Consider the following 25,389-nt stretch of genomic DNA (forward strand, 5'->3'; position numbering starts at 1 on the left):
ATAAGTATAGCTACTCCAGCTTTCTTTTCATTTCCATTTCCATGGAATGTCTTTTTTTCATCCTTCACTTTCAGTCTGTGTGTGTCCCTTCATTTGAAGTAAATCTCTAGTAGGCAGCATAGAGATGGGCTTTTTTCTTTTAAAATCTATTCAGCCCCTCTTTGTCTTTTATGGCAAATGTAGTCCATCTGTATTTAAAGTAATTATTAATTGTTGTGTACTTATTGCCATTTTGTAATTTTTTGGGGGGGCAGTTTTTGTAGTTCCTCTCTGTTCCTTACTTCTTTTTCTCTCTTCCCTTGTATTTTGGTGGGTTTTTTTAGTGATATATTTAGAGTCCTTTCTCATTTTTCTTTTGTATATTTACTATCAGTTTTTTCTTTGTGATTACCATGAAGGTCATATATAATATCCTATGTAAGTAGTAGCCTGTTTTAAGTTGGTAGTGAGTTAGATTTGAATTCCACATTTCAAAGCTTTATCTTTTACTATCTCCCATGTTTTATACTTTTGATGACACATTATGTCTTTTTCTTTTATGCATCCTTTAATTATCGTAATTTTAGTTAATTTTATTACTTTGGTTTTTTTTAACCTTCATGCTTGCTTCATAAGTGTTTGATCCACTACCTTTTTATATATTTACACCTTTGCCTGTGAGGTTTTTACTTTCATTTATTTTCTTATTATTTTTAGTGCCATTTCCTCTCAGCTTACAGAAGTCCCTTTAATATTTTGTATAGGGCTGGTTTAGTGGTGATGGTTTAGTTCTGCTTATCTGGGAAACTATTGATCTCTTCTTCACTTTTGAATGATAACCTTCCTGGGTAGAGAATTCTTGATTGGAAGTTTTTTTTCTTTCAGCAGCTTCAATATGTCATGCCACTCCATTTTGGCCTATAAAGTTTCTGCTGAAAAATCTGCTGATAACCTTATGGGGTTTTTCTTGTACATAACAACTTGTTTTCTCTTGTTGCTTTAGGATTCTCTATTTATCCCTAACTTTTACTGTTTTATTTATAATGTGTTTTGGTGTAGGTATCTTTGGGTTTTAATTATTTGGAACTCTATGGGCTCCCTAAAACCAGATGTCTGTTTTTTCCCCAGATTAGGGAAATTTTTGGCTAGTATTTCTTTAAATAATTTTTCTGGCCCTTTCTCTCTTGTTTTTCTGGGATCCCTAAAATACAAATATTGTTCTACTTGATGTTGTTCTAAAGTTCCCTTAAGGTATCTTCACTTTTTAAGACCTTTTTATTATTTTGCTGCTGTGCCAGGATGGGTTCCATTGTTTTGTCTCCAGTTCACTGATTCATTCATATACCTCATCTGGGATGCTGTTGAATCCCTCTAACATATTTTTCAGTTCAGTTATAACTTCTCTTTGGTACTTTTAATATTTTCAGTCTTTTTATTGGGGTTCATACTGTGTTCATCCATTCTTCTCCTGAGTTTGGTGACTGTTTACAACCATTACTTTGAACATTTTCCCAGGTAGATTGCTTACCTCCAATTCATTTAGTTCTTTTTCTGAGGTTTTGTGTTGTTTGTTCAATTGGAACATATACTTCTGTCTCCTCATTTTTCCTAATTGTCTGTCTTTATTTCTGTGTATTAGGTAAATTAGCTATCTCTTTCAGTCTTGAAGGAGCAGCCTTTTTAAGAAGATGTCCTGTGGGGCTGAGAGTCACAATACTGCCTAGCCACCAAAGCTAGGTGATCACAGTATGTTCTTTATGTGGACTATGTGTGCCCTCCTGATGTGATGGATCTTTGGCTACTGTGGGTTGCTGGTGGATTGGCTGACTTACAGACTGCAGGGCCTGGCCACACTGCTGCAGGACACTGATGGGCAAGGCTGGTCCCCATACCAGCTGCAAGGCCTGGATGATGTTGTTGTGCAGCTTGGTGTATGGGGCTATCATTTGGCTGGCTGTGAGGTCCACCCATGTTGCAAGGGTGGGCAGGACTCTAATTGGTCAAACCTATTGGCTCTAACAGGTTAGATGGAGAATTCCAAAATGGTGCCAACCAGCACCTGCATTAGCAAGGTAGCCTGAGATTACAAATATGGCTCCTTCCAGTGTCTCAGTTCCAGGGGAGTATCCCAACTGGTTCCTGCCTCTCCAGCAGATGCTTCAGTATTAGTAAGTGTGTCCCCTTCATGTACTTTTCATCCTGGTGTTTTTGCACTGGTTTTCAAGTTGGTTGAGTCTGCATTGCAAGCTTTTTAGGAGCAGGGTTTCCATTTCCTGCAGTTTTGTAGTTTTCCTGGACGTATTCCTTGTTTTCAAAGGCAAGTGTTTTAGGGACTCATCTCTTCTGTGCAGGATCTAGGGGATGGGGGTCCCTGATGTTGAGCTCAGATCCCTTCTCCTTAAGGAGAAGATCCATACCTTGTGATCACACCAGATTGTGGATCACCACAGCTGGGGTGTGGGTTTTCTGCCTCTCCATCATCTTGATGCTTGATACCTTTTACCCTTCATCATGGAAACTTTGTTCATCCAGTTTTCAGATCCCTTTCTGGGGGAATTATTCTATATGTAGTTTAGATTTGTTGTGTCTGTAGTAGGAGGTGAGTTTGGAATCTTCCTATGTTGCCATCTTGAACCATTCCTATCCTTTGATTTCTTCTTCGACCATTGGTTATCTTGTAAAATGTTGCTTATTTCCATAATTTTGAATTTTTTCAGTTTTCTGTAGTTGATTTCTTGTTTCACACTGTGTGGTTGGAAAAGATGCTTGATATGACTTTAATCTTCCTAAATTTGTTCAGTCTTATTTTGTTGCCAAATATATGATCTCTCCTGGATAATGTTTCATGTGCAATCAAAAAGAATGTGTATTCTGTTGTTTCAGGGTGGAATGTTCTGTATTTATCTATTGAGTTCATCCAGTTTAATGTGTCTTTCAAGGCCAGTATTTCCTTGTTGATTTTCAGTCTTGATGTTGTATCCATTGATGGAAGTCATATTAAAGACCACTACTATTATTGTGCTGATGTCATCTCTCTCTTTAGCTCTGTTAATAGTTGCTTTGTATATCTAGGTGCTCCTATGTTGGATTCATAAATACTTACAAATGGTATATCCTCTTGCTCATTGGCCCTTTCATCATTATATAAATGCCCTTTGTCCTTTATTACTGTCTTTGTTTTAAAGTTCATTTTGTCTGATATGGGTATAGCTACCTCAGCTTCCTTTTTGTTTCCATTTGCATGGAATATCTCTTTCTATACTATCAGTCTGTATGTCCTTTCTTCTGAAGTAAGTCTCTTGTAGGCAGCATATGGATGAGTCTTTGTTTGTTTTGTTTTAATCCATTCAGCCACTTTGTATCTTTTGATTGGAGAATTTATCCATTTACATTTAAAGTAATATTGATAAGTATATACTTATTGCCATTTTGTTCATTTTGGGGGGCTGTTTTGTAGTTCCTCTCTGTTCCTTTATTCTTCTCTTGCTCTTTTCCTTTGTCGTTTGATGACTTTCTTCAGTGCTATGTTCAGATTCCTTTCTTTTATCTTCTGTATATCTACTGTAGGATTTTGCTTTGTGGTTACTATGAGGCTTACATGTAACATTCTAAAGCTCTGCATTTTTACTCTACTCTCCACGTTTTGTTTTTGATCTCACATTTTACATCTTTTTATCTTATGCATCCCTTCACTAGTTATTGTTATAGTTTTTTTTTTTTTTACTATTTTTGTCTTTTAACCTTCATACTACTTTTATAAATGATTAATCCAGTACATTTACTATATATTTACCTTTCTGATGACATTTATTCTTTTATATGTTTTCTTGTTGCTAATTAGCACCCTTCTTTTCAGCTTAAATAAGTCCCTTCAATATTTCCTTTAAAGCCAGTTTAGTGATGATGAACTTTTTTAGCCTTTCCTATGTTTGGAAATGTTTGGAAAATTCTTTAAGTTTTCTTCAATTCTAAATAATAGGGTGGATGGTATATAGCTCAGTGGCAGTGTGCACGCCTATCATGCACAAGGTCCTGGGTTCAATAAAAAAAAGTAAGCCTAATCACCCCCCCAAAAAAATCCTAAAAAATAAAATAAAATAAATTTTGAATAATAATTGAGTAGAGTATTCTTGGTTGAAAGTATTTTCTTTCAGCATTTTGAATATATCATTCCACTTGTTTTCTAGTCTGCAAAGTTTCTGCTGAAAAATCTGTTCATAGTCCTTTGTACATAATAAGTTGTTTTCTCTTGATGCTTTTAAGAGTCTTTCCTTATCTTTATCATTTGACATTTTAATTACAGTGTGTCTTGGTGTGGGACTCTTTGGGTTAATTTTGTTTGGAACCCTCTGGGCTTCCTGAATCTGGATATCTGTTTCCTTCCCCAGGTTAGGGAAGTTTTCAGCCATTATTTCTTCAAATTATTTTTCTGGGCTTTTCTATTTCTTTTCTCCTTCAAGGAGAAATATAATGCAAATATTAGTTTGCTTGATGTTGTCCCACAAGTCCCTTAAGCTATCTTCACTTTTAAAATTACTTTTTCTTTTGCTCTGATTGGGTGGGCTCCAGTGACTTTTCTTCTAGTAAGTTTGCTAATCCTTTCTTCTGCTTCATCTAGATTGTTATTGTACCCCTATAGTGTATTTTTCAACTTAGTTATTATATTTTTCAGCTCTGTGACTTCATTTTGGTACTTTCTTATATCTTCTATCTCTTTGTTGAAGTTATCACCGTGTTCATCCATTTTCTCAAATTTGGTGAGCATCTCTATGATCATTACTTTGAACTCTTTTCCAGGTAAATTATTTTATGTCAATTTTATTAAGAATTTTTCCTGAGATTTTACTTTATTCTTTTGTTTGGAACATATTCCTCTATTTCCTCACTTTTCCTGACTTTCTGTGTTGTTTTCTATGCATTAGATGAAACAACCACCTCTCATGGAATAGTGGCCTCATGTAGGAAATAAAGCTTGTTGTTCAACCCTGCCCTAGCTCTTGGTTGTCTCTTAAATCTCTGTAATTGTCCAAGCAGCCTATTTTGTTTTTAATAGTTCTAAGTGATTGAGGCGGTGCCAAGACCTGTCAGTCTAAAGGGAGGCGTCTTAGTCAGAGCCTAGTTTTAGGCTGATTGAAAGCAAGACCCTCAGGCAGTGGTTCTTAAAGTATTCAGATATATGAGGCCACAAGTGTATGTCCCATGGGCTACCAGAGCCAGGTTATCTGGAATTGTCTCTGGGTGGTAGTCACAAAAATTGAGGCTCCAGCAAGTGTATAAGCTCTCTCCTGGGAGATATCAGTGAGCTGTAGACACACTGAGTGCCTGGGTCTGTTGCCTCTTGATGTGCCCTGGAGGTGGTAGCTGTTTAAGAATTCTTTTTCTATTGGTTACAGTTCTGTGGGACCCATGAGCATAAGATCTGATGGCCACCAGATCTAGACCATGTAGAGGTGTCTCCTGCCAGCAGCTGCAAAAATCAGGGTGCCAGAGTATAATCTCCTGTCAGGGAGATACCAGTGAACTGGCACAAGGCAGAGAGAGAGAGCATTATGACTGTGTCTACCAGTCTCTGTTCCCAGAGAGCACTTTCTTAGTCCACTAGATATGTGTCAAACCGGAAGCCTGCCCCTCAGGCCAAAGCTCCTTGGCAGGCAAATAGGCCTTTTTCACAGAAACACTGCAGGTGTGTTTCAGTCTGCTGTCTGTGCGATGCCCTAGGGGCAATAGCCAGCCAAGAACTGTCTCTGATTTTTACAGTTTCAAGGAACTGGGAACTCAGACTCCCCTGGCTTCCAGAGACCATGATCAAAAGGCATCCCCTGGTGGTAGCTTTAAAAATCAGAGCACTAGGAACATGCAAAAGCTCCCTTCTGAGAGATAATGGTGCTCTGGAGTGTGGCAGAGGAATAGCGTGAAGATGGTGATCGCTGGCTATAGTGAGGCAAAGGAAGAGCCCCCAAATGGTGCCTGACGAGTAGATGAAGGTAGAGGGAGAGTCAAAAGATGGTGTTCACCAGTCTCTGTCCCTGGAGAGTGTTCCAGCAGGCTCTCAGATGTGTGTGTTAAATTAGATACCTGCCCCTTAGGCCAACCCTTTAATATATACAAATGAACCTCTTTGACTTAAAGTCTGAGTATGATCAGCTGCCTCTGAGCTGGGCTCTGGTGTGGGTAAATCCAAGTGTACAAGCCCTTTAAGAGCCATTTCTCAGGTCACTGCAATCTTTTGGGTCTTATGGACACAAGCTCCATTGGTTTTCAAAACTTGATGTTTTTAAAGCTCATCCCTTAGGTTCAGGTCTTAAAGTTAGGATGCCCAATGTGAGGTTCAAAACCTTTGCTCCTCAGGGAAAAGCTCTGGAATTTGAGTTCCCTCCTGTGGGTTGTGCGTTGCTGCACCAGAGGTGGGATTTATGGCAAGATTGTGTCTCAGCCTCTCCTACCCACTTCACTGTGGTTTTCTTCTTTGTGCAAGATGTAGTTGTTGCTCAGCCAGAGGAAATTTAAGAGAAAATTGTTCCCTATATATCAATAATTCAGAGGAAACTGCTCCATATGTAGAAGTGTCCATAAGAAGAGGTGAATTCAGGATCTTCCTACGTTGCCATCTTGAACCAGAACTCCCTATATTCTTGACTCAATGTAAGGTGAATATAGACCAGTCTCCTCAAATTTCTGAGATAAAGAATTAATGTCTTGGATTAGACCATACACCTAAGCATGCTAGAGAATTATATCACTCTCCAGTGTTAAGTATATAACATATTGTCTATTTTTAGTAAATACCTATGATTTTTTCAGTTCTGAATCAATCTTTTTAGAAAAAAATTTTCCCCAGCTTTTTGAAAGATGTTCTTTAAATTGATTACATATTCTGAAAAATCATTATTTTTTTGTCCTAAATTGCTTCCATTTCCCAACAATTTATCAAATCTATTAAATTTGCTTAATCATCATGAATAATGGATTTATTAATTTATACTTTTATAATATTGCATAAGAGGAATACCCTTACAAACAGTTGATATTTTCCAGCTTTTAATTTTTTGCCAGTTGGGTGAGAACAGCTTTTTCATTGTCATTTTAATTTGCAGTTCCCTGATTATTAATAAAGTTGAACTTTTTTTTACATGTTTACTGACTATTTGTGTTTTCCTTTAAATTGTTTGCTCATCTTTCTATCAAAATGTTTATTTCTTATTGATTGGAAAGAATTCTTTAAATATTTGGTATATTAATCTCTAAACTCTTATATAGATTATCAACATTTTCTCCCAATATATTAGTTATGTTTTAACTTTGTTTCTGGCAGCTTTTCTTCTGTGTAAATTGCTGAGTTTGTGGAAGTAAAATTTATTATTGTTTTCTTTTTTATATGCTTTGATTATTTTTCAGGAAGTCTTTACTACCCCAGGTTTATAGACATACTTTCCCATATTTTCTTTTAATACTTCTGTAATTTGCTTTTGCACATTTATTTTTCTAATCTATCTATAATTTATGCTTGCCTACAACTGCATGTTTTTTCAAATGGTTAACCACTTTCCCATTATGATACAAACAGTTAATCATTCCTCCATTGATTTGAAATACCACCCTATTTACTTACTAGATGGTTTTTATAAATAGTCTTATCTCTAGGCTCTAATCTGTTCTACTGACCTGTTTTCTTTTGCCAACACCATACTACTTTGGTTTCTGTAGGTATATGTTTTTACATCTGAGTATGTAATATTACATATCCTTTTGGTTAGACATACATAGTATGTGCTGTCTCCTTATAGTAGTTTTTAGTACCTCCCCTTCTCTGTTTTACACCTAATGTTAGATATAAAATTAAATATTTTAAATGTATTTTCATGTGTAAGCATCTGACAGGGCTCAGACTACAGTGAGATAAGTGAGATAGGTGCCGAGGGCACAAAATATAGAGGCACTTACTCTTAGTGTCATGCAGTGCCTTATCCTAGTCCTGACACTGTTTTATACAGTAGCTGAAGCCTCATTTAATTCTTAGTAAAGAAGTTGTTTTGATCAGCTGGTGTTTGTGATTTCTGGTGGACCAGATTATCTTGAACTACTTCTTAGCATTGTTAGTTTTGTCAGTATGGCTTTTAAGAGCTAACAGGATAACCCATAGAGCATGTTGAATAAAAGCCAAGAAAAGAGAATGTTTTAAGGAGAGAATTATTAGTTACTAAGAGATCAAGAAGGACTAGATCTGTTCCTGGTGTCTTCTCTTGCTAACTGCCTGTGTAATTATGGAATTATGTCTTTTGCAATATCTTTCTTAAATGAAAAAATATTATGCCTTCTGTCCAGCTTCTGTTAAAGTTGATTTTAAGCTATATTTTATTTTCCAATTATATAGTGTTTGTGTAAACTTGAAGTATAAGGTACCATTTATGTTTTCTCTCTATGTATAAATATTTGGAATGTTATACATTATCCTTAAATAATGGTCATATTTGCACTTACTCAATTTTTTTGACATTCTATACCAGAACCAAAGGATGATGATGTGATAACACATATTATTAGGCTAAGAGAAAAGTTTGGTTGGCAAACAGTATTACCACAGTACAATTTGGAATATAGATGTTTCAAAACTGCAGTTCAGAAGATAATTCTAAAGGTATTATTTGTTTTATTCAATTTTTAGTATAAAGTTAATATTCAAAACTGTACATTAATATTTGTTTCCTTCATTTTAGACGTTGTATCAAAATCAGACATTATTATTACATTAATATCAAATAACAATCATTATTTTATGGTAAATGGTTATAAAAATGTTTGGCATAATTTCATTTCACTTATTTAAAGACTGAAGAACAAATCAGACATCTCCTTTAAGTTTGAATCTACACTTATGTTCCTGTTGATTAGTTTGTGATTTAAAAGAAATCCTAATGTACTTTGTAATGTTTGATCCTTTTCACTTTCGTACTCCCTGGTACTGCTTTTCTAATCTCATTATGTTTCTGTTTTCTTATGTTTGTATTTTCTTCTTACCCATTATTGATTTTATCTTGTCCAAGGTCACATGACCAGAAGTAGAAACTGTGATAAGAACTAAGTCTGCCTTCTGTGGCCTCATTTATTATATAGTTGATCTAAGATGGAACAGGATCATCTCTTCCTACTTTCAGATCAGGGATTCTCAAAGTGCAGTCCTCAGGCAAGCAGCATTAGCAACACCTTGGAAAATATTAGAAATATATATTCTCATCTTTACCTCAGACTTTCTGAATCTGAAACTCTGTGGGTAGAGCTCAGCAATCTGTATTTTATTAAGCTCTCCAGGTGATTCTGATGCACAATTGAGAACCACTGTTATAGACGAGGGGTCAGCAAAATTGTTTTGGGAAGAATCACTTAATAAATATTTTAAGCTTTGCAGGCTATATGATTTCTGTTACAGTTACTCATTTCTGTCATTGTAGTGCAAAAACAGGGATAGACAATGTGTAAACAAATGAGTGTGGCTGAATTCCAATAAAACTATTTAAAAAATAGGCCTCTGGTCTTGGCCATAGTTTGTTAATCCCTTCTCTAGCCTGTTTCTATGAGGATAAATGGACTTTTGATCATTATTCAGAGGCAACATTAATTTGAAGTACATGCATGATGGAATCAGATTCACCTAGTTTTGAATCTTGTTTAAATGCTCACTCTGTTATTTTGGGCAAGTTCCTAACTTCTCTGAGCTTTAGTATCTTTGACCTTGAAATGGAGATAATAGTAAGTACTTGGAGTAAGTACTTAGAGATAATAGTACTTAGAGAGCTGTGAAAATTAAGTGAGATAATGCTTGTGGCATGGTGACTGGCATTGGGAGTTTAAAAAAAATAGCCATACATGAGCTTAATATCATAAGCCTTCTATGGACTCTTTAATAGGGTATGTTTCATTTGTATGTGAAGAAAGGATTGAGAATATTAGAAAAAACCCACTTGTTTTTAATTGAAAAAGAATAATTTAATTAGAACATTCTTGTGCTTCTATAATTAGATTATTTAATTATATATATGATCCATTTAGAGTAATTGTGTCTACATTAAGTTTTTAGTGACCTCAACTTTTTGGAGACATAATTTAGAACAAAAATGGATCAAGTAGTCAAATAATTATAACAAAGTTCACGTACTTTATAAGTCATCACTCAGAGCTTGCTTCATTTTATTTGCAGTTTTAAACTTGTTTTTTAAGGTTTCTAAGTGCACATTAAATCAGAAGTCAAAATAAGAAAGTGTAAAACCGAGATAATTGAGAGGAAACAGTGTCTTTAAGGAAGAAAAAAAATTTTTTTAAGTAAAACTAGATCCAAAATTTTAAATTACAGTAATTAGAAATTGTTCACTTACTCAATTCAACAGCTTCTGAAGGCATCACTGAATTGTTATAAAGAATACTAAATGCTTTTTATAATAAAATTTAATTTTTCAGAAAAGGCTAAATTAACTTTCATGTAGAGTTTTTATCGACAGAGTTAGAAGTTTCAAAGCTAAAAGAAATAAACTTTATTTAAAACTTTTTTTAATGTGGAATGTCTGATTTCTGAGTAATGCCAGGTGAAGAAAGAAGAGGTGCTTAGTATATTGCAATAGCTCAGAACGTGGATTTAGAGTCAGACTTGTATTCATCCCTACTGTGCCACTTCCTGACTTTGTGACTGTTCTCAAATTACCTAACTTCTCAAAATATTAATTTCCATATTGATTTAATGAAATTAAAAAGATCAAGCTTTCATCTCAAATTTAAGAGAATAACTCTGTAAAGGTAACGTATGTGAAACACTTATGAGAAGGTATGTCATCAAGTCCTTTGGTTAATAAGCATATAGATCAGTTTTCATGAATGTTTTATCACCACATTATGTATAAGAATGAAGAAAATTTAATACATTTACTCTAAGAGATTGATCTTGTTGAACTTTGATTAGACACAATTTGATGTTAGCTTCATTCAATAATATTCTTATTTTTAATCTATATTAAAATTGTTTCAATTTACTGAATAATCTGTTCAGCCATTTTACTACTTATTTGGTCAAGTTAATTAAAAAAACTTTTTCAACCCTAGGAACCTTTGAAAGATGATGGAGAATTTGTGTATTGCCTCCCTCGGAAAACTTCTGAAGTTCTTTATAATCCGTATGATCTTCAGGTAGTCTCTGCCCACAGAGCTAGACGTTGCAAAGAATTTTGGATTATTACTGCTTCATTTGTCTCAAAGGTAATATAACAATGGATTTTTTCAACTTTTAGAATCATACTAGAAAAATTTTATTCACTTTATAATTTAATTGGATAAACTTATCTTTTTGGGTTTTAGACAAACCTGGTTATTTGAGGAACAGTTTATGTTTAAGGACCTTTTGGGGATAAAGTTTTTTAATAGGAACTTTTTTTCTTTTTCGTAGAATTTTAAGTTTGAGGATTCAATTTTAAGAATTTTTTTCTCTCTCATATACTTTATTAATACTGAGTATAATTTTTTAAAGGAAGAACTAGAAAACATGTACTTGCTGGCATAATAAGAATTGTAATAATAAAAGAAAAGATTATTTCCTCAGATTTGTCAGAAACTTCATTCCCAGATCTAGGAATCCCCCTATTACACTTTCATATAGTAATTTGATAAGTGTTGTCATAGCTTATCACAAGTTGTAATTATACAATTACTTGTTTTGATCATTTGTTTAGTGTTTGTGTGCCTTCCTCTGCCATCCCAACCTCTAAGTATATATGGGCAGGGCTACATGTAAGTAAAGTAAACCCATATATGCAGATATGGAAATACCTCTAATATGCATTATCAACTGAAAATGGAAGGAAAAACTTCCATATAAATATAAATATGCACATAAATGCATATGTGCTGATATAGGCAACTTTTTTTTATGGAAGAAATTTAAGAAAATATTATATTTGGATGGGGGAGAGGGACTCTTGGGAAGAGGTGAAGGGCATGTTGTTTTTGAGTTTTAAAATAAGGTACCTGGGTAATGGAATTATTATCCACTTTGAAACTACTGCATCCCTGTAGTTAAAATTAAGTACTTATATAAATATTACTTTTATAGAAAACGTGATAGTTATGAGACTCAAGATTGAATAGCTGTTTGTGAAAAGTATCTCAGCGTGAAGATGTTTCTGTTATTCTCTCTTAACTGGAGTATGAGAAACAGCTTCAGAAAATGGCAAGTATAGAAGCAGTATGTGAAGGGAAATAAAGTTTGAGTGTAGATGAAGTAGCAGAGGTCAGATATAAAAAAGATTAATTATAAAGGAATCAATGTGCTGTACACCAGAAATTGACCCAACATTGTAAACTGACTATACTTCAATAAAAAAAAAAGGTAATTAGTTATGAGCCAAATACAGCTTTTCTTAATTTCTTGAAAATAATGCATGTTTTTTCAAGAAGTAAGTCACGTTTTGTGCTTTTTATGTGCAGGTTATTAAAATAGGTGGTGTAGAAGAAATAGAACTTGTACCTTCTTTGGAATGGCTACTAGAAAGAAGATGTTATTATTTGTTACAACAATTCAAGATATTTTCTAATTTTCGGTGAGATGAATGAAAATGAAACCAATTATTTGTAGTATGATACTGGTGAAATTTCAATTGCCTGGATAACGTCTGGGTTCTACTACAGTAATGTTATATTCATGGGTAATTGTAGAGGAAATGGGATATTTCATAAAAAATTTTTAGATGAGGGAAGTGTACCCATTTAAGCATTAAAAGTCTTAATTTTAATCCTTTTGGAAGAGTATTGTAAGAAGATTTTTAACACTCAAGCAAACTTAAATTGACTCTAATTATCTTAACTTACCTTTTGTTTTTTATGCATTTATTCATTAAATGAATATTTAGTGAGAGTCTGTTAAGAACCAGGCATTATTCTAGATGCTGGGGATACTGTATTGAACAACCAATCGTCCTGATCTCAAAAAACTTAGAGTATGGTGGGTGATAAATAATAAAAAGAACACATGAATATGTAACGTGTCTGGTGGAGATGAAATGTTATAAAGGAAAATATAACAGATTTAGGGAGGTGGGGGCAGCTTGTTGATTTAAGGTCATCATTTTAAAATTTATCTAGTTATAAGTCACATTATATCACATCACATCACATCAGGATTCCTGAGACTGAGCAGAGCAGTACTATGTTCACAAAGTAGTCCCAGAATATTGTTCTTTCATTGTTTGTATCTAATTTTATAAATTTTTATTTCATGTCTAATGCCTGTCTTTTCTTGTGCCTGCTGCTATCTGCAGGGTCCCCGGAAAAGAGATAAATAATATTTTAAATAGTTACATTTAGTATGGTAAATAGTTGAAATAATTAAGAACCTGAGGAAGAGAAGTGAATGAATTTTGTGACAAAGTTACTCACTTACTGAACAAATACTTATTGTATACCTGTTCTATTCCACTGTTATGGGCACTGGAGATACAACTGGGAAAAAATATACAAGATCTCTGTTCCTACAGAACTTACATTCTCATGGAGAGAGATAATAAATAAGTAAATAAATAAGATAATTTCAGATAGTGATAAAGGCCAGAAATAATAAAACAGAGGGGTGTGTGTGTGTGTGTGTGTGTTGCTACTTTAGATAGGATGGCCAGAGATGTGTTTAAGCAGAGACCTAAATGATGAAGAGGACACATCCTGTGGGGTCTTGTGAGAGAAGAGTTCCAGACAGAGAATATAATAAGTTTAAAAATTCTGAGGCAGGAACAAGGATAATATGTATTCAAAGATTCAAACATAGAAATTATGTCATTGAAGCATTGAAGTGGTTGGTAGAAAATGAAGCTGGTTTTATTATTGTTTCGATCCTAAGTCACATGCAGTGTAGATGATTAACAATTCGGAGAAATTTCTTTTCAAGAATATGTATGATGGTTGCATCCTTGTAAATTAGACACTTTCAGTGAAGCTAGAAGTTTCTGATTCTGGGTTATTAGTTTATGATATTATCCAAGGTGTTACTTTCTATATGTATTTATTTTAACTGTTGAACTTTCCTCTGCTTAATGTTAAAATTTGCCTTGTTAAATTCACAAGTTAACTTTCCATATTAAGTTGTGAACTTTCCAGCTTGCTTTGTAATAAATCCTTAGGGTCTCTTCTGCTCTGAATAACTTTCATTGATTAGACTTTTGAATTACTTGGAACTGGGACAAGAATCATCTTTTTATATGACATTTGGCCACAGTCAAAATGATTTATTTTCTTTATTCATGTTAAGAATAATGGAAGTTAAATTTTAGTCAACTTGTAGATTCATTTGACTTTTAAATTTGATTTTTAATATATTTTGTAAAAAATTCTAAATAACTAATACCGTAACAAGTTACATTTCAAATAGACAAGATAAATAAGTATTAATGACTTAAGCTGGTGATGCTGTATAAACAGTACAGGGATGAGTTGAGTGTCACTGTTAGTTTTTCACCTCATGAAAATTTCTGGCATATTAATTTCTGTGGTCTGGTGCAGTTACTTATTACACCATCATTGGGTTCCCCTCTGATTCATCTGGGTTTCCAGGGATGTTCTAGATCCCTGAGGTAACATGACTATGGATCTGGATTAAAGTGAGATAGGAACTTACTTGAAATGCTTCTTTGGAGCCTGATTTAGGGTCAAGTTAACTAGATTTGTCTGAGGCATTTCTGATTTCCAAGACCTTGAGTTGAGTGTACCTGTTTAAATGACATTACCAGATTCTTTTTGAACTGCTTGGATGATTCTAGGGCTCCTTCAGTCTTCTTTGATTCAAAATCAGCTAATGATGTCACCAGCACTGGTTGGTTCTTTGGCCTCCTGAGCACTCCTATCCCTGCCATTTTCCCCTCCCCACTGGCTCTTAACCAGCTACATCAGGAATCTCACTTTGGCAAACAAGTATCACATATCAGGGTTTGTTTAAAAATGATTGTTTTCGTCAAGATAGAAAAGCTACTGAAGGAGAGATTGTGATAAGGCACTAGACCTGTCCCACAAGTGCATAAAATAGGTGACAATATTCATTTAGAGAAGTTAAGGGAGATTTGCAGAAACAGTTGAGCGTGTTTATTTCATGTGTGAAAATTAAGGATAATGAGTAATCCCTGGAGAAACTTTTCAATTCCTTCCCGTGTAGGTTTTTTTACTTTTTGAAATTACAAATGCATGTCTTTAAAATGTAAGTATTGAATAATATCAAAGTGACATACAGTATCTTAATTTTTTTAATTTTTAAAAAATTTTATATAATTTTTAAAGGTTACTTTCTATTTACAGTTATTACAATATGTTTACTATATTCATTCCTTGTGTTGTAGCCTATCTTACACACAGTAGTTTGTACCTCCTATGCCCTCACCCCTATGTTTCCCCCTCCCCTGGTAAGCACTACTTTGTTCTCTTTATCTGTGAGTCTGCTTCTTTCTTGTTATATTCACTAGTTTGTTCTATTTTTTAGATTCCATTTGTAAGTGGTATTATACAGTATTTGTCTTTAACTTTCTGACTTATTTCACTTAGATTAATACCCTTCAAGTCCATACATGTTGCCGAAGATGGCACAATTTTGTTCTTTTTATGGCTGAGTAGTACTCCATTGTGTATATATACCACCTCTTCTTTATCCATTCATCTGCTGACAGACACTTAGGTTGCTTCCATCCCTTGGTAATTGTACAATGCTGCTATGAACACTGGGGTACATGTATCTTTCTTTAGTGTTTTTGTTTTTGTTTGGATATATACCCAGGGGTGGAATTGTTGGGCATATGGTAATTCTATTTTTTGTTTTTTTGAAAAACCTCTATACTGTTTTCTACAGTGGCTGCACCAATTTATATTCCCACCAATAGTGTACAAGGGTTTTCTTTTCTCCATATCCCAGCCAACATTTGTTATTTGTGTCCTTTTTTTGATGATAGCCATTCTAACAGGTATGAAGTGATATCTCATCGTGGTTTTAATTTGCATTTCCTTGATGATTAGCGATGTTGAGCATCTTGCCAAATGTCTTTTGGCCATCTGTGAGTTCTGTTTGTCATGGGTTTTGTCCAGCAGAAATCCCACTGCAGAAGAATGAAATTACTCACGACTTTATCAGGTGAAGAGAGTGAGAGGGAGCTGGAGACTGACTCCCTGAGCTCCTCCAAAGCTCTTGTATTTATTGAGAATAGTCAAACAAAGAATCAAAGTGAAATACGTCATAGGAATAAAGGGCATGGTATACGTGCAGGGATGCAGGTCAGCAGTTTCAGTTTGTGAAAAACAAACATTATAATCTTAATTTATACTTAGAGAGAAGGTTACAATATTGATAGTACAAATGTTTTTTTTTTAACATTTTTTATTGATTTATAATCATTTTACAATGTTGTGTCAAATTCCAGTGTTCAGCACAATTTTTCAGTTATTCATGGACATATACACACTCATTGTCACATTTTTTTCTCTGTGAGTTATCATAACATTTTGTGTATATTTCCCTTTGCTATACAGTGTAGTCTATTCTACAATTTTGAAATCCCAGTCTATCCCTTCCCACCCTCCACCCCCCTGGTAACCACAAGCCTGTATTCTCTGTCTGTGAGTCTATTTCTGTCCTATATTTACGCTTTGTTTTTGTTTGTTTGTTTGTTTTTGTTTTTGTTTTTTAGATTCCACATATGAGCGATCTCATATGGTATTTTTCTTTCTCTTTCTGGCTTACTTCACTTAGAATGACATTCTCCAGGAGCATCCATGTTGCTGCAAATGGCATTATGTTGTCGGTTTTTATGGCTGAGTAGTATTCCATTGTATAAATATACCACCTCTTCTTTATCCAGTCACCTGTTGATGGACATTTAGGCTGTTTCCATGTTTTGGCTATTGTAAATAGTGCTGCTATGAACATTGGGGTGCAGGTGTCATCCTGAAGTAGATTTCCTTCTGGATACAAACCCAGGAGTGGGATTCCTGGGTCATATGGTAAGTCTATTCCTAGTCTTTTGAGGAATGTCCACACTGTTTTCCATAGTGGCTGCACCAAACTGCATTCCCAGCAGCAGTGTAGGAGGGTTCCCCTTTCTCCACAGCCTCTCCAGCATTTGTCATTTGTGGATTTTTGAATGACGGCCATTCTGACTGGTGTGAGGTGATACCTCATTGTAGTTTTGATTTGCATTTCTCTGATAATTAGTGATACTGAGCATTTTTTCATGTGCTTTTGATCATTTGTATGTCTTCTTTGGAGAATTGCTTGTTTAGGTCTTCTGCCCATTTTTGGATTGGGTTGTTTATTTTTTTCTTATTGAGTCGTATGAGCTGCTTATATATTCTGGAGATCAAGCCTTTGTCGGTTTCACTTGCAAAAATTTTCTCCCATTCCGTAGGTTTTCTTCTTGTTTTATTTCTGGTTTCCTTTGCTGTGCGGAAGCTTGTAAGTTTCATTAGGTCCCTACAAATGGTTTTTTTAAGCCTCAATCATGAACAAGGTTACAGTGTTCCAAATAATTGATAATGAAAACCCAGACTACCACAGAGTCTCTATACAATTATCAGAAATCATCTAAGCATGCAAAGCAGCCCAGCTGTTCCCAGCTAAGGACTAAGTCACAGTTTTCTGTGAGCAAAAGCAGCCTACACTATCCACCTACGCCTGATAAGCGAAGCATGTCCTGCCGGTTAGGGCAAGGGACGAGTTATGGTTTTCCATAAGCACAAGCAGCCCTAAATCTATGACCTTGAACTAAGCAAAGCAAGCAAAGCATGTCTGCTTTTTACGGCAAGGAGACAGTTTGTAGCAGTTTCCTGCTAGCAAAGCAGCTTCAAGGCAACTAAGCTAAATTCCATAGATAAGGTGGTGACTGGTATTCAGAGTTTAGTCTTTCATGCTTTTGGACATTTTGCTTTGAAGTAGCAGTATAGTGACAAATATAGAAAGCATTGGTTTTGATTATACATTTCTTACATGTTTACATGAAGGCGAGAATACGTAAAGGTGAGAATATGATTTGGTAAAAGCAATTATTACAATATCAAAGTTTGTTAACCCAAGTTTGTGCTCCCACAGCCATCTGCATTTCCTCTTTGGAAGAAAATGTCTGTTCAGGTCTTCTGCTCATTTTTGAATCAGGTTGTCTAATTTTTTGGTGTTGAGTTGTAGGGACTGTTTATATATGTTGGATATTAACTCCTTCCCAGTCATCATTTGCAAGTAAATTCTTCCATTCAGTAGGTTGTCTTTTTGTTTTGTTGATGGTCTCCTTCTTTGTGCAAAAGCTTTTAAGTTTAATTGGGTTGCATTTGTTTATTTTTGCTTTTATTTCCTTTATTTTAGGAGACAGATCCAAAAAAGTATTGCAAGGATTTATGTCAAAAAGTGTTTTGCCTATGTTTTCCTCTAGGAGTTTTATGACATATGGTCTTACATTTAGGTCGTTAATCCATTTTGAGTTTATTTTTTTCTATGGTGCTAGAGAATGTTCTGATTTCATTCTTTTACATGTAGCTGTCCGGGTTTGCCAGCACCACTTATTGTTGAGACTATCTTTTCTCCATTGTGTATTCTTGCCTTCAGGTCATACGTTAATTGACCATAAGTGTGTGGGTTTATTTCTGGGCTTTCTATTCTGTTCCATTGATCTATATGTCTGTTTTTGTGCCAGTACCATACTGTTTTGATGACTGTAGCTTTGTTGTATAATCTGAAGTCAAGGAGTGTTATTCCTCCAGCTGTGTTCTTGTTTCTCAAGACTGTTTTGGCTATTCAGGGTCTTGTTTCCATACAAAGTTTGAAATTATTTGTTCTACTTCTGTGAAAAATGCCATTGGTATTTTGGTAGGGATTGCATTGAATCTGTAGATTGCCTTAGATAGTATGGTCATTTTAACAATACTGATTCTTCCAATCCAAGAACCGGGTATATATTTCCATCTGTTTGTCTTGTCTTCTATTTCTTTCACCAGTGTATTATAGTTTTCCAAGTACAGATCTTTTACCTCCTTAGGTAGGTTTATACCTATTTATTTTATTCTTTTTGATGAGATGATAAATGGGGTTGTTTCTATAATTCCTCTTATAGTTTGTTGTTAGTGTATAGAAGTGCAGTGGATTTCTGTATATTAATTTTGTATCCTACAACTTTATCAAATTCATTGATGAGCTCTAATAGTTTTCTTGTGGTGTCTTTAGGATTTTCTATATATAGTATCATGTCATCTGCAATCAGTGACAGTTTTACTTCTTTCCAATCTGTATTCCTTTTATTTGTTTATCTTGTCTGATTGCTATGGTGGCTAGGACTCCCAAAACTATGTTGAATAAAATTGGCGAGAGTAGGAATCATTGTCTTATTCCTGATCTTAGAGGAAATGCTTTCAGCTTTTCACCTTTGAATATGTTGGGGTTTGTCATATATGACCTTTATTATGTTGAAGTATGTTCCCTCTATGCCCAATTTCTGGAGAGTTTTAATTGTAAGTTGATGTTGGATTTTATCATAAGCTTTTTCTACATCTAATGAGATGATCATATGGTTTTTATTCTTCAGTTTGTTAATGTGGTATATTACATTTATTTATTTGTGGATATTGAAAAAATCCTTGCATCGCTGGGAAAAAATTCTACTTTTTAATGTATTGTTGGATTCACTTTGCTAGTATTTTGTTGAGGACTTTTGCATCTATGTTCATCAGTGATAATTGGCTTGTAATTTTCTTTTTTGTGTGATATCATTGTCTGGTTTTGTTTTCAGGGTGATGGCTAGCTCAGGGAATGAGTTCAGAAGTGTTTCTTTGCAATATTTTGGATAGTTTGAGAAGGACAAATGTTACCTCTTTTCTAGATGTTTGGTAGACTTCACCTGTGAAGCCACCTGATCCTGGACTTTTGTTTGTTGAAAATTTTAAAATTACTGACTCAATTTCATTACTGGTAATTTGTTCACATTTTCTGTTTCTTCCTAGTTCAGACTTGGGAGTTTCTGTCTTTCTAAGAATTTGTCCATTTCTTCTAGGTTGTCAGTTTTATTGGCATATAGTTGTTCATAGTAGTGTCTATAAGTCTTTGTATTTCTGTGATATTGGTTGCAATTTCTCCTTTTTCATTTCTATTTTTATTGATTTGGTCCCCCCCCCCTTTTTTTTTTGATGAGTCTGACTAAATTTTTTTTATGTTTTCAAAGAACCAGTTTTTAGTTTCATTGATCTTTTCTATTTGTTTAGTCTCTTTTTCATTTATTTCTGCTGTGACCTTTATGATTTCTTTCCTTCTAGTGACTTTGGGATTTTTTTCATTCTTCTTTCTCTGGTTGCTTTACGTGTAAGGTTAGGTTGCTTACTTGAGGTTTTCTTGTTCCCTGAGGTAGCTTGTATTGCTATAAACTTCCCTCTCAGAACTGCCTTTGCTGCTTCCCTTAGGTTTTGGATCATCATGTTTTTATTTTCATTTATCTCTAGGTACTTTTTTGACCCATTGGTTGTTTAGTGGCATATTGTTTAGCCTCCATGTGTTTGTGTTTCTTGAAGTTTTTTTCTTGTTGATTTCTAGTCCCATAGCATTATGGTTGGAAAAGATGCTTGATATGATTTCAATTTTCTTAAACTTACACCTTGTTTTGTGGCCTAGCATGTGATCTGTCATGGAGAATGTTCCATGTGCTCTTGAAAAGAATGTGTATTCTGCTGCTTTGGGATGGAATGCTCTCTATATATCAGTGAAGTCCATTTGGCCTAATATGTTATTTAAGGCCTGTATTTCCTGATTGATTTTCTGTCTAGATGACCTGTTCATTGATGTAAGTGGAGTGTTAAAGTCCCCTAGTATTATTGCATTACTGTCAATTTCTCTTTTTATGTTAATATTTTTTGTTAATTTTTTCTGTTAATATTTGCCGTATATATTTAGGAGTTCCTATGTTGGATGCATATATATTTACAATTGTTATATCTTCCTCTTGGATTGACCCCTTGATCATTATGCAGTGTCCTTCATTGTCTCTTATAACAGTCTTTATTTTAAAGTCTGTTTTGTCTGGTATAAGTTTGGTGGCCATTCCAGCTTTCTTTTGATTTCCAGTAGCATGAAATACCTTTTCTATCTCCTCACTTTCAGTCTGTATGGTCTCCAGATCTGAAGTGAGTCTTTTGTAGGCATCATATATACAGTTCTTTTTTTTTTTTTTTGTTATCCATTCAGGTACACTGTGTCTTTTCGTTGGAGCATTTTGTTCATACATTATCCTAATTTTTTACTTACCACTATGTAATAATTTCTTATCAGTGTACCTTTTCATTAACACTGAAAATTGAATCTTGACTCTTCTTAAAATATGTTTCTCTTTTAAAAATAGTAAGCCAATACATTTATAAGGGAACAATATACTTTTATACTCTTTATATTTATTAGAATGTTTCAACTAAATTAATTATGCATCTGTGAGAATTATAATGACTTTTACTTACATTTACCTTTTGCTCTTACTTTGCTGTCAATAAAAGAGATGGGGAAAAATGATATGGCTTAGCATATACTTTAGATAGCTCAGGATGAATGAAACTTGTTCTATAGAATGTTCTAGTATTACTAAGCCTTTTCTAAAATTATTCCATTTTCTCCATTAATAGTGATTTAAAAAATATAGAATGTAAGAAACGTTTTTCTTTTCAGAATAATTAAATCATTTGTTACTTGGAAGTTGACTGTTAAAAGAATTAAGACAGAGAAGAGCAGGTAAGTCTTGTTATGAAATACACTTATTTTAAATAAGGCTTCTTGAAATTTTTCTATGTCATATTGAAGTAGATATAAATTAATTTTCACTTAGTGATTGGAAAGTCACATTCCATATTCATGATTAAATTTAACCCATTTTATTTTTTAAAGACTATTAATATTGTATATATATATATTTACCTTTATATATATTAATATATATAAATGTAATAACCACCTTTTATATTTCCCAGTATACCATTCTGTGGTGAAGAAATCATAGTGCTATGAAGAACCTCTGATGAGTTCTTTTGATCACTTAATCTAACTTTTTACCTTCAAGAAGGGAATCATTAAATTATCCAAGATAGATGACAGTTAATTCTGTTTTGTAGAATCTCCAGCAGACAAGTTTTGTTGTTGCTATTAAACTTTTTACTTTGAGATAATTATGATGAAAATATTTTAAGAAATGATACAGAGAGATCTCATGTACCCTTTACCCTGTTCCCCCAGTGGTCACAACTTGCAAACATCTAGTATGACAACCAGAACAGTGACATTGATAAAATTAAGATATTGAACATTTGTGCATCCCTCATATTGCCCTTTCATAGCTATATTCACTTCCCTCTCACTTCTACCCTCTTATTAACCTGTGGCGAGTACTAGTCTTTCTCCATTTGTATATTTGTCTTTTCAAGAATGTTATATAAATGCAACCACACAGTATATAACCTTTGGGACTGATACTTCATTTAGCATAACTCTCTGGAGATTCATCCAGGTTGTTGCATGTATTAATTTTTCCTTTTTGTTGCTGGTAGCAGTCCATGATATGGACATACCACAGTTTGTTTAACCATTCATCTCTTGAAGTACACCTGGATGTTTTCCCGTGTTTGCCTAATACAGATAAACCTTCTGTAAATATCCATATACAACTTTTTGTGTGAAAGTAAGTTTTCATTTCTTTGGGGTAAGTGCCAAGGAGTGCAATTGCTGGGTTGTATTATAATTACATGTTAAATTTTTTTAAGAAACTATCAAGGCATTCCAGGTTGTACCATTTTTCATTCCCACCAGCAATGTATATGTGATTCAGTTTCTCTGCATTGTTGCTACCATTTGAAGTTGTCACTGTTTTTTCTTTCGAACATTTTGGTAGGTGTGTAGTGATATCTAATTGTGGTTTTAATTTGCATTTCCCTAATGACTAATGATGGTGAATATCTTTTCATGTGCTTATTTGATGACTATGTATCTTCTTTGGTGAAATGTCTTTTCATGTCTTTTGTCCACCTTCTAATTGGATGGTTTGTCTTAATACTGTTGTGTTTTAAGAATTCTTTTTATATTCTGGATATGATTTCTTTGTCAGATACATGGTTTATAATATTTTCTTCCAGTCTTTGGCTTGTTGTTGCTGATTGTTTTTTTAATGTATAATTATCTGTTTAGCATCCACTGCATGCCAGGCATTAGGCTAGTAATTAACTTGCTTCTTGAAACTATAAACTATTTGGCCTCACTGCTTTACTGACCTTAGTGGACTTTAATGTAGACTTGGGCCTTTACTCAACTCCTTCCACTTGTTAAAGTGACAGTCGTTGCTGCAGGGGTGGCTGGAGCAAAAGGTGGAGCTGAGGGGTTGGAAGAAAGGGGGTTTGTTGCTGGTCATTAGTTTCTTGTAGATAGCATATAGTTAGGTCATGTTTTAAAATCCATGTGCCAATCTCTGTCTTTTAATTAGTGTATTTAGACCATTTATATTTAATCTAATTATTTATATGTTAGGACTTACATTTGCCATTTTATTTTTTGGTTTCTGTTTACTCTCTGTTTTTTGTTTGTCTGATTTCTTCTTCCTGCCTTCCTGACAGTTATTTGGACATTTTTTAGAATTTCATTTGGATTTGTCTATAGTATTTTTGAGTGTATCTCTTTGTGTAGCTTTTTAGTGAATGCCATTATTTTAACATTATATATACACAGCTTATACAGTCTACTGGTGTCACCATTTTCTTAGTTTGAGTTAATTGTAGGAACTTTACCTTTATATCCCTTTACTGTCCCTCATTTATAATATAATTGATCATTTGAATTGCTATTCACCTTTAGATGTTTGTTTTCTCTTGATGCTTTCAAGAGTTTTTCTTTTGTCCTTATTTTTCAGAAGCTTGACTTTGGACGGATCTGGGTGTGGTTTTCTTTGTCTTTGTTCTGGTTTGGCTTCTTGAATCTCTATGTTAGTGTGTTTTTTGACAAACTTGGCAAATTTTCGTCCATTATTCAAGTATTTTTTTCAGCCCTGAAAAATAGACTGAAAAACCTCATCTTCTAGGACTGCAGGCACAAATGCTAGATTTTTTTTTTTTTATAGTCCCACTGGTTTCTAAGAGTCTGTTCATTTTTCTCAGCCCACTTTTCTCTGTTGTTCAGAGTAGATAATTTCTGTTTTTCTGTCTTCCAGTTCACTGATTCCTCTGTGCACTCCATTCTGTTATTGAGCCAATCTATTGACTTTTTTTTGAGTCATTATATTTTTTAATTCTAAAATTTCCATTTGTTTCTCCTTTATGGCTCCTATTTCTTGTTTGACATTCTGTTTCTTTGCTCATTACCACCCAGTGAAGATGAAAGTCCCAGCTCCCTACTCAGCTTTTCCTGAAAACCTTCCATGAGGGCCCTAGGAGTGTGTCATTGCAGCTTGTCAAGGATAGAACTTGGTTCTCCACTTGGCCTTTTTTTACTATGGTATTTGACTGGAATGGAATGGCTATTGTTTAAAAGTTTTCTGTCTTGCTAGACTATCCCTTTCCCCTTTAGCTAGACAGCAGGCTTTTTGTCTGCACCTGTTGGCATTTCCAGATTGCTGGTTTCTTCAACTCCAAATTTGGGATATACAAGGCAAAAGGGAACCTGGGGAACTTAGCACCATGTCATTCCTAGTCAGTTTTCCTTCTCTTCTCTACCTTTCAGTGTCTCCTTCATGGTTGCTTTATGTAAAATGTCCAGAGTGTTTAGTTGTACTTAAGTCGATGAATACTGAAGGATATATCTGCTCCATTTTCCTAGAAGCCAGGACCTGAGTTTTAATATACTTCTGTGATATATTTTCTAATATCTAGCAATTCTTTGTTGCGTGTGAATAAAGTTTTGGAGAATGTAATTAGTTTTCTATTATAATAAAATGAAATTTGTGAATTTCTCATAACACCTGTACTTGATAAGTCATTAATTGATACATTGTTTTTCTCTTATCAGATCTTGCCATTACAACTCAACTTTTTTTCACATTTTCCATGCTTATAATTATTTTTCTAATGCACCCCCCATATCTTTGTACCTATGTTAAAATGTACAAATAAAATTGAATGCATTTTTAAAGGAAAAAAAGAAAGCTTTAAACAATGCTAGGTAATGTGAGTTCATTACTACCTGAATTTTGATTATCATTCTTTTGTTAATAAATACCAAGATTGGGTTTGCTTGTTGTGACATCTCACTTTCTGGGATGTGCCGCTTGTTTTTAGTATGATCTCTCTTCCTCTGTATAGTAGATGCTTAGAGGAATATCAGACATCCAGGAGTAGTTCCATGTTATGTGAAGCCTATATAATTTGAGGAGCCCTTCTTTAAGATAAATAACAAGGCTTTGAAAGAGGTAGTGCAAATAAAGAGCC

At 34.2% G+C, this 25,389-nt stretch overlaps 1 protein-coding gene across 1 annotated transcript in view; it reads left to right on the forward strand.

Moving 5' to 3' along the window:
* DNAH14 (dynein axonemal heavy chain 14) overlaps positions 1-25,389 on the forward strand; it is a 259,076-nt gene that overhangs the window by 11,179 nt on the left and 222,508 nt on the right. The window contains exons 4-7 of the mRNA XM_074351453.1: positions 8,484-8,614; positions 11,065-11,217; positions 12,442-12,554; positions 21,659-21,721. Of these exons, the coding sequence (XP_074207554.1) occupies positions 8,484-8,614; positions 11,065-11,217; positions 12,442-12,554; positions 21,659-21,721 (460 nt within the window). The remainder of the gene's footprint in view (positions 1-8,483; positions 8,615-11,064; positions 11,218-12,441; positions 12,555-21,658; positions 21,722-25,389) is intronic.

This window comes from Camelus bactrianus, chromosome 23 (genome assembly GCF_048773025.1).
Source record: "Camelus bactrianus isolate YW-2024 breed Bactrian camel chromosome 23, ASM4877302v1, whole genome shotgun sequence".
NCBI lineage: Eukaryota > Metazoa > Chordata > Mammalia > Artiodactyla > Camelidae > Camelus > Camelus bactrianus.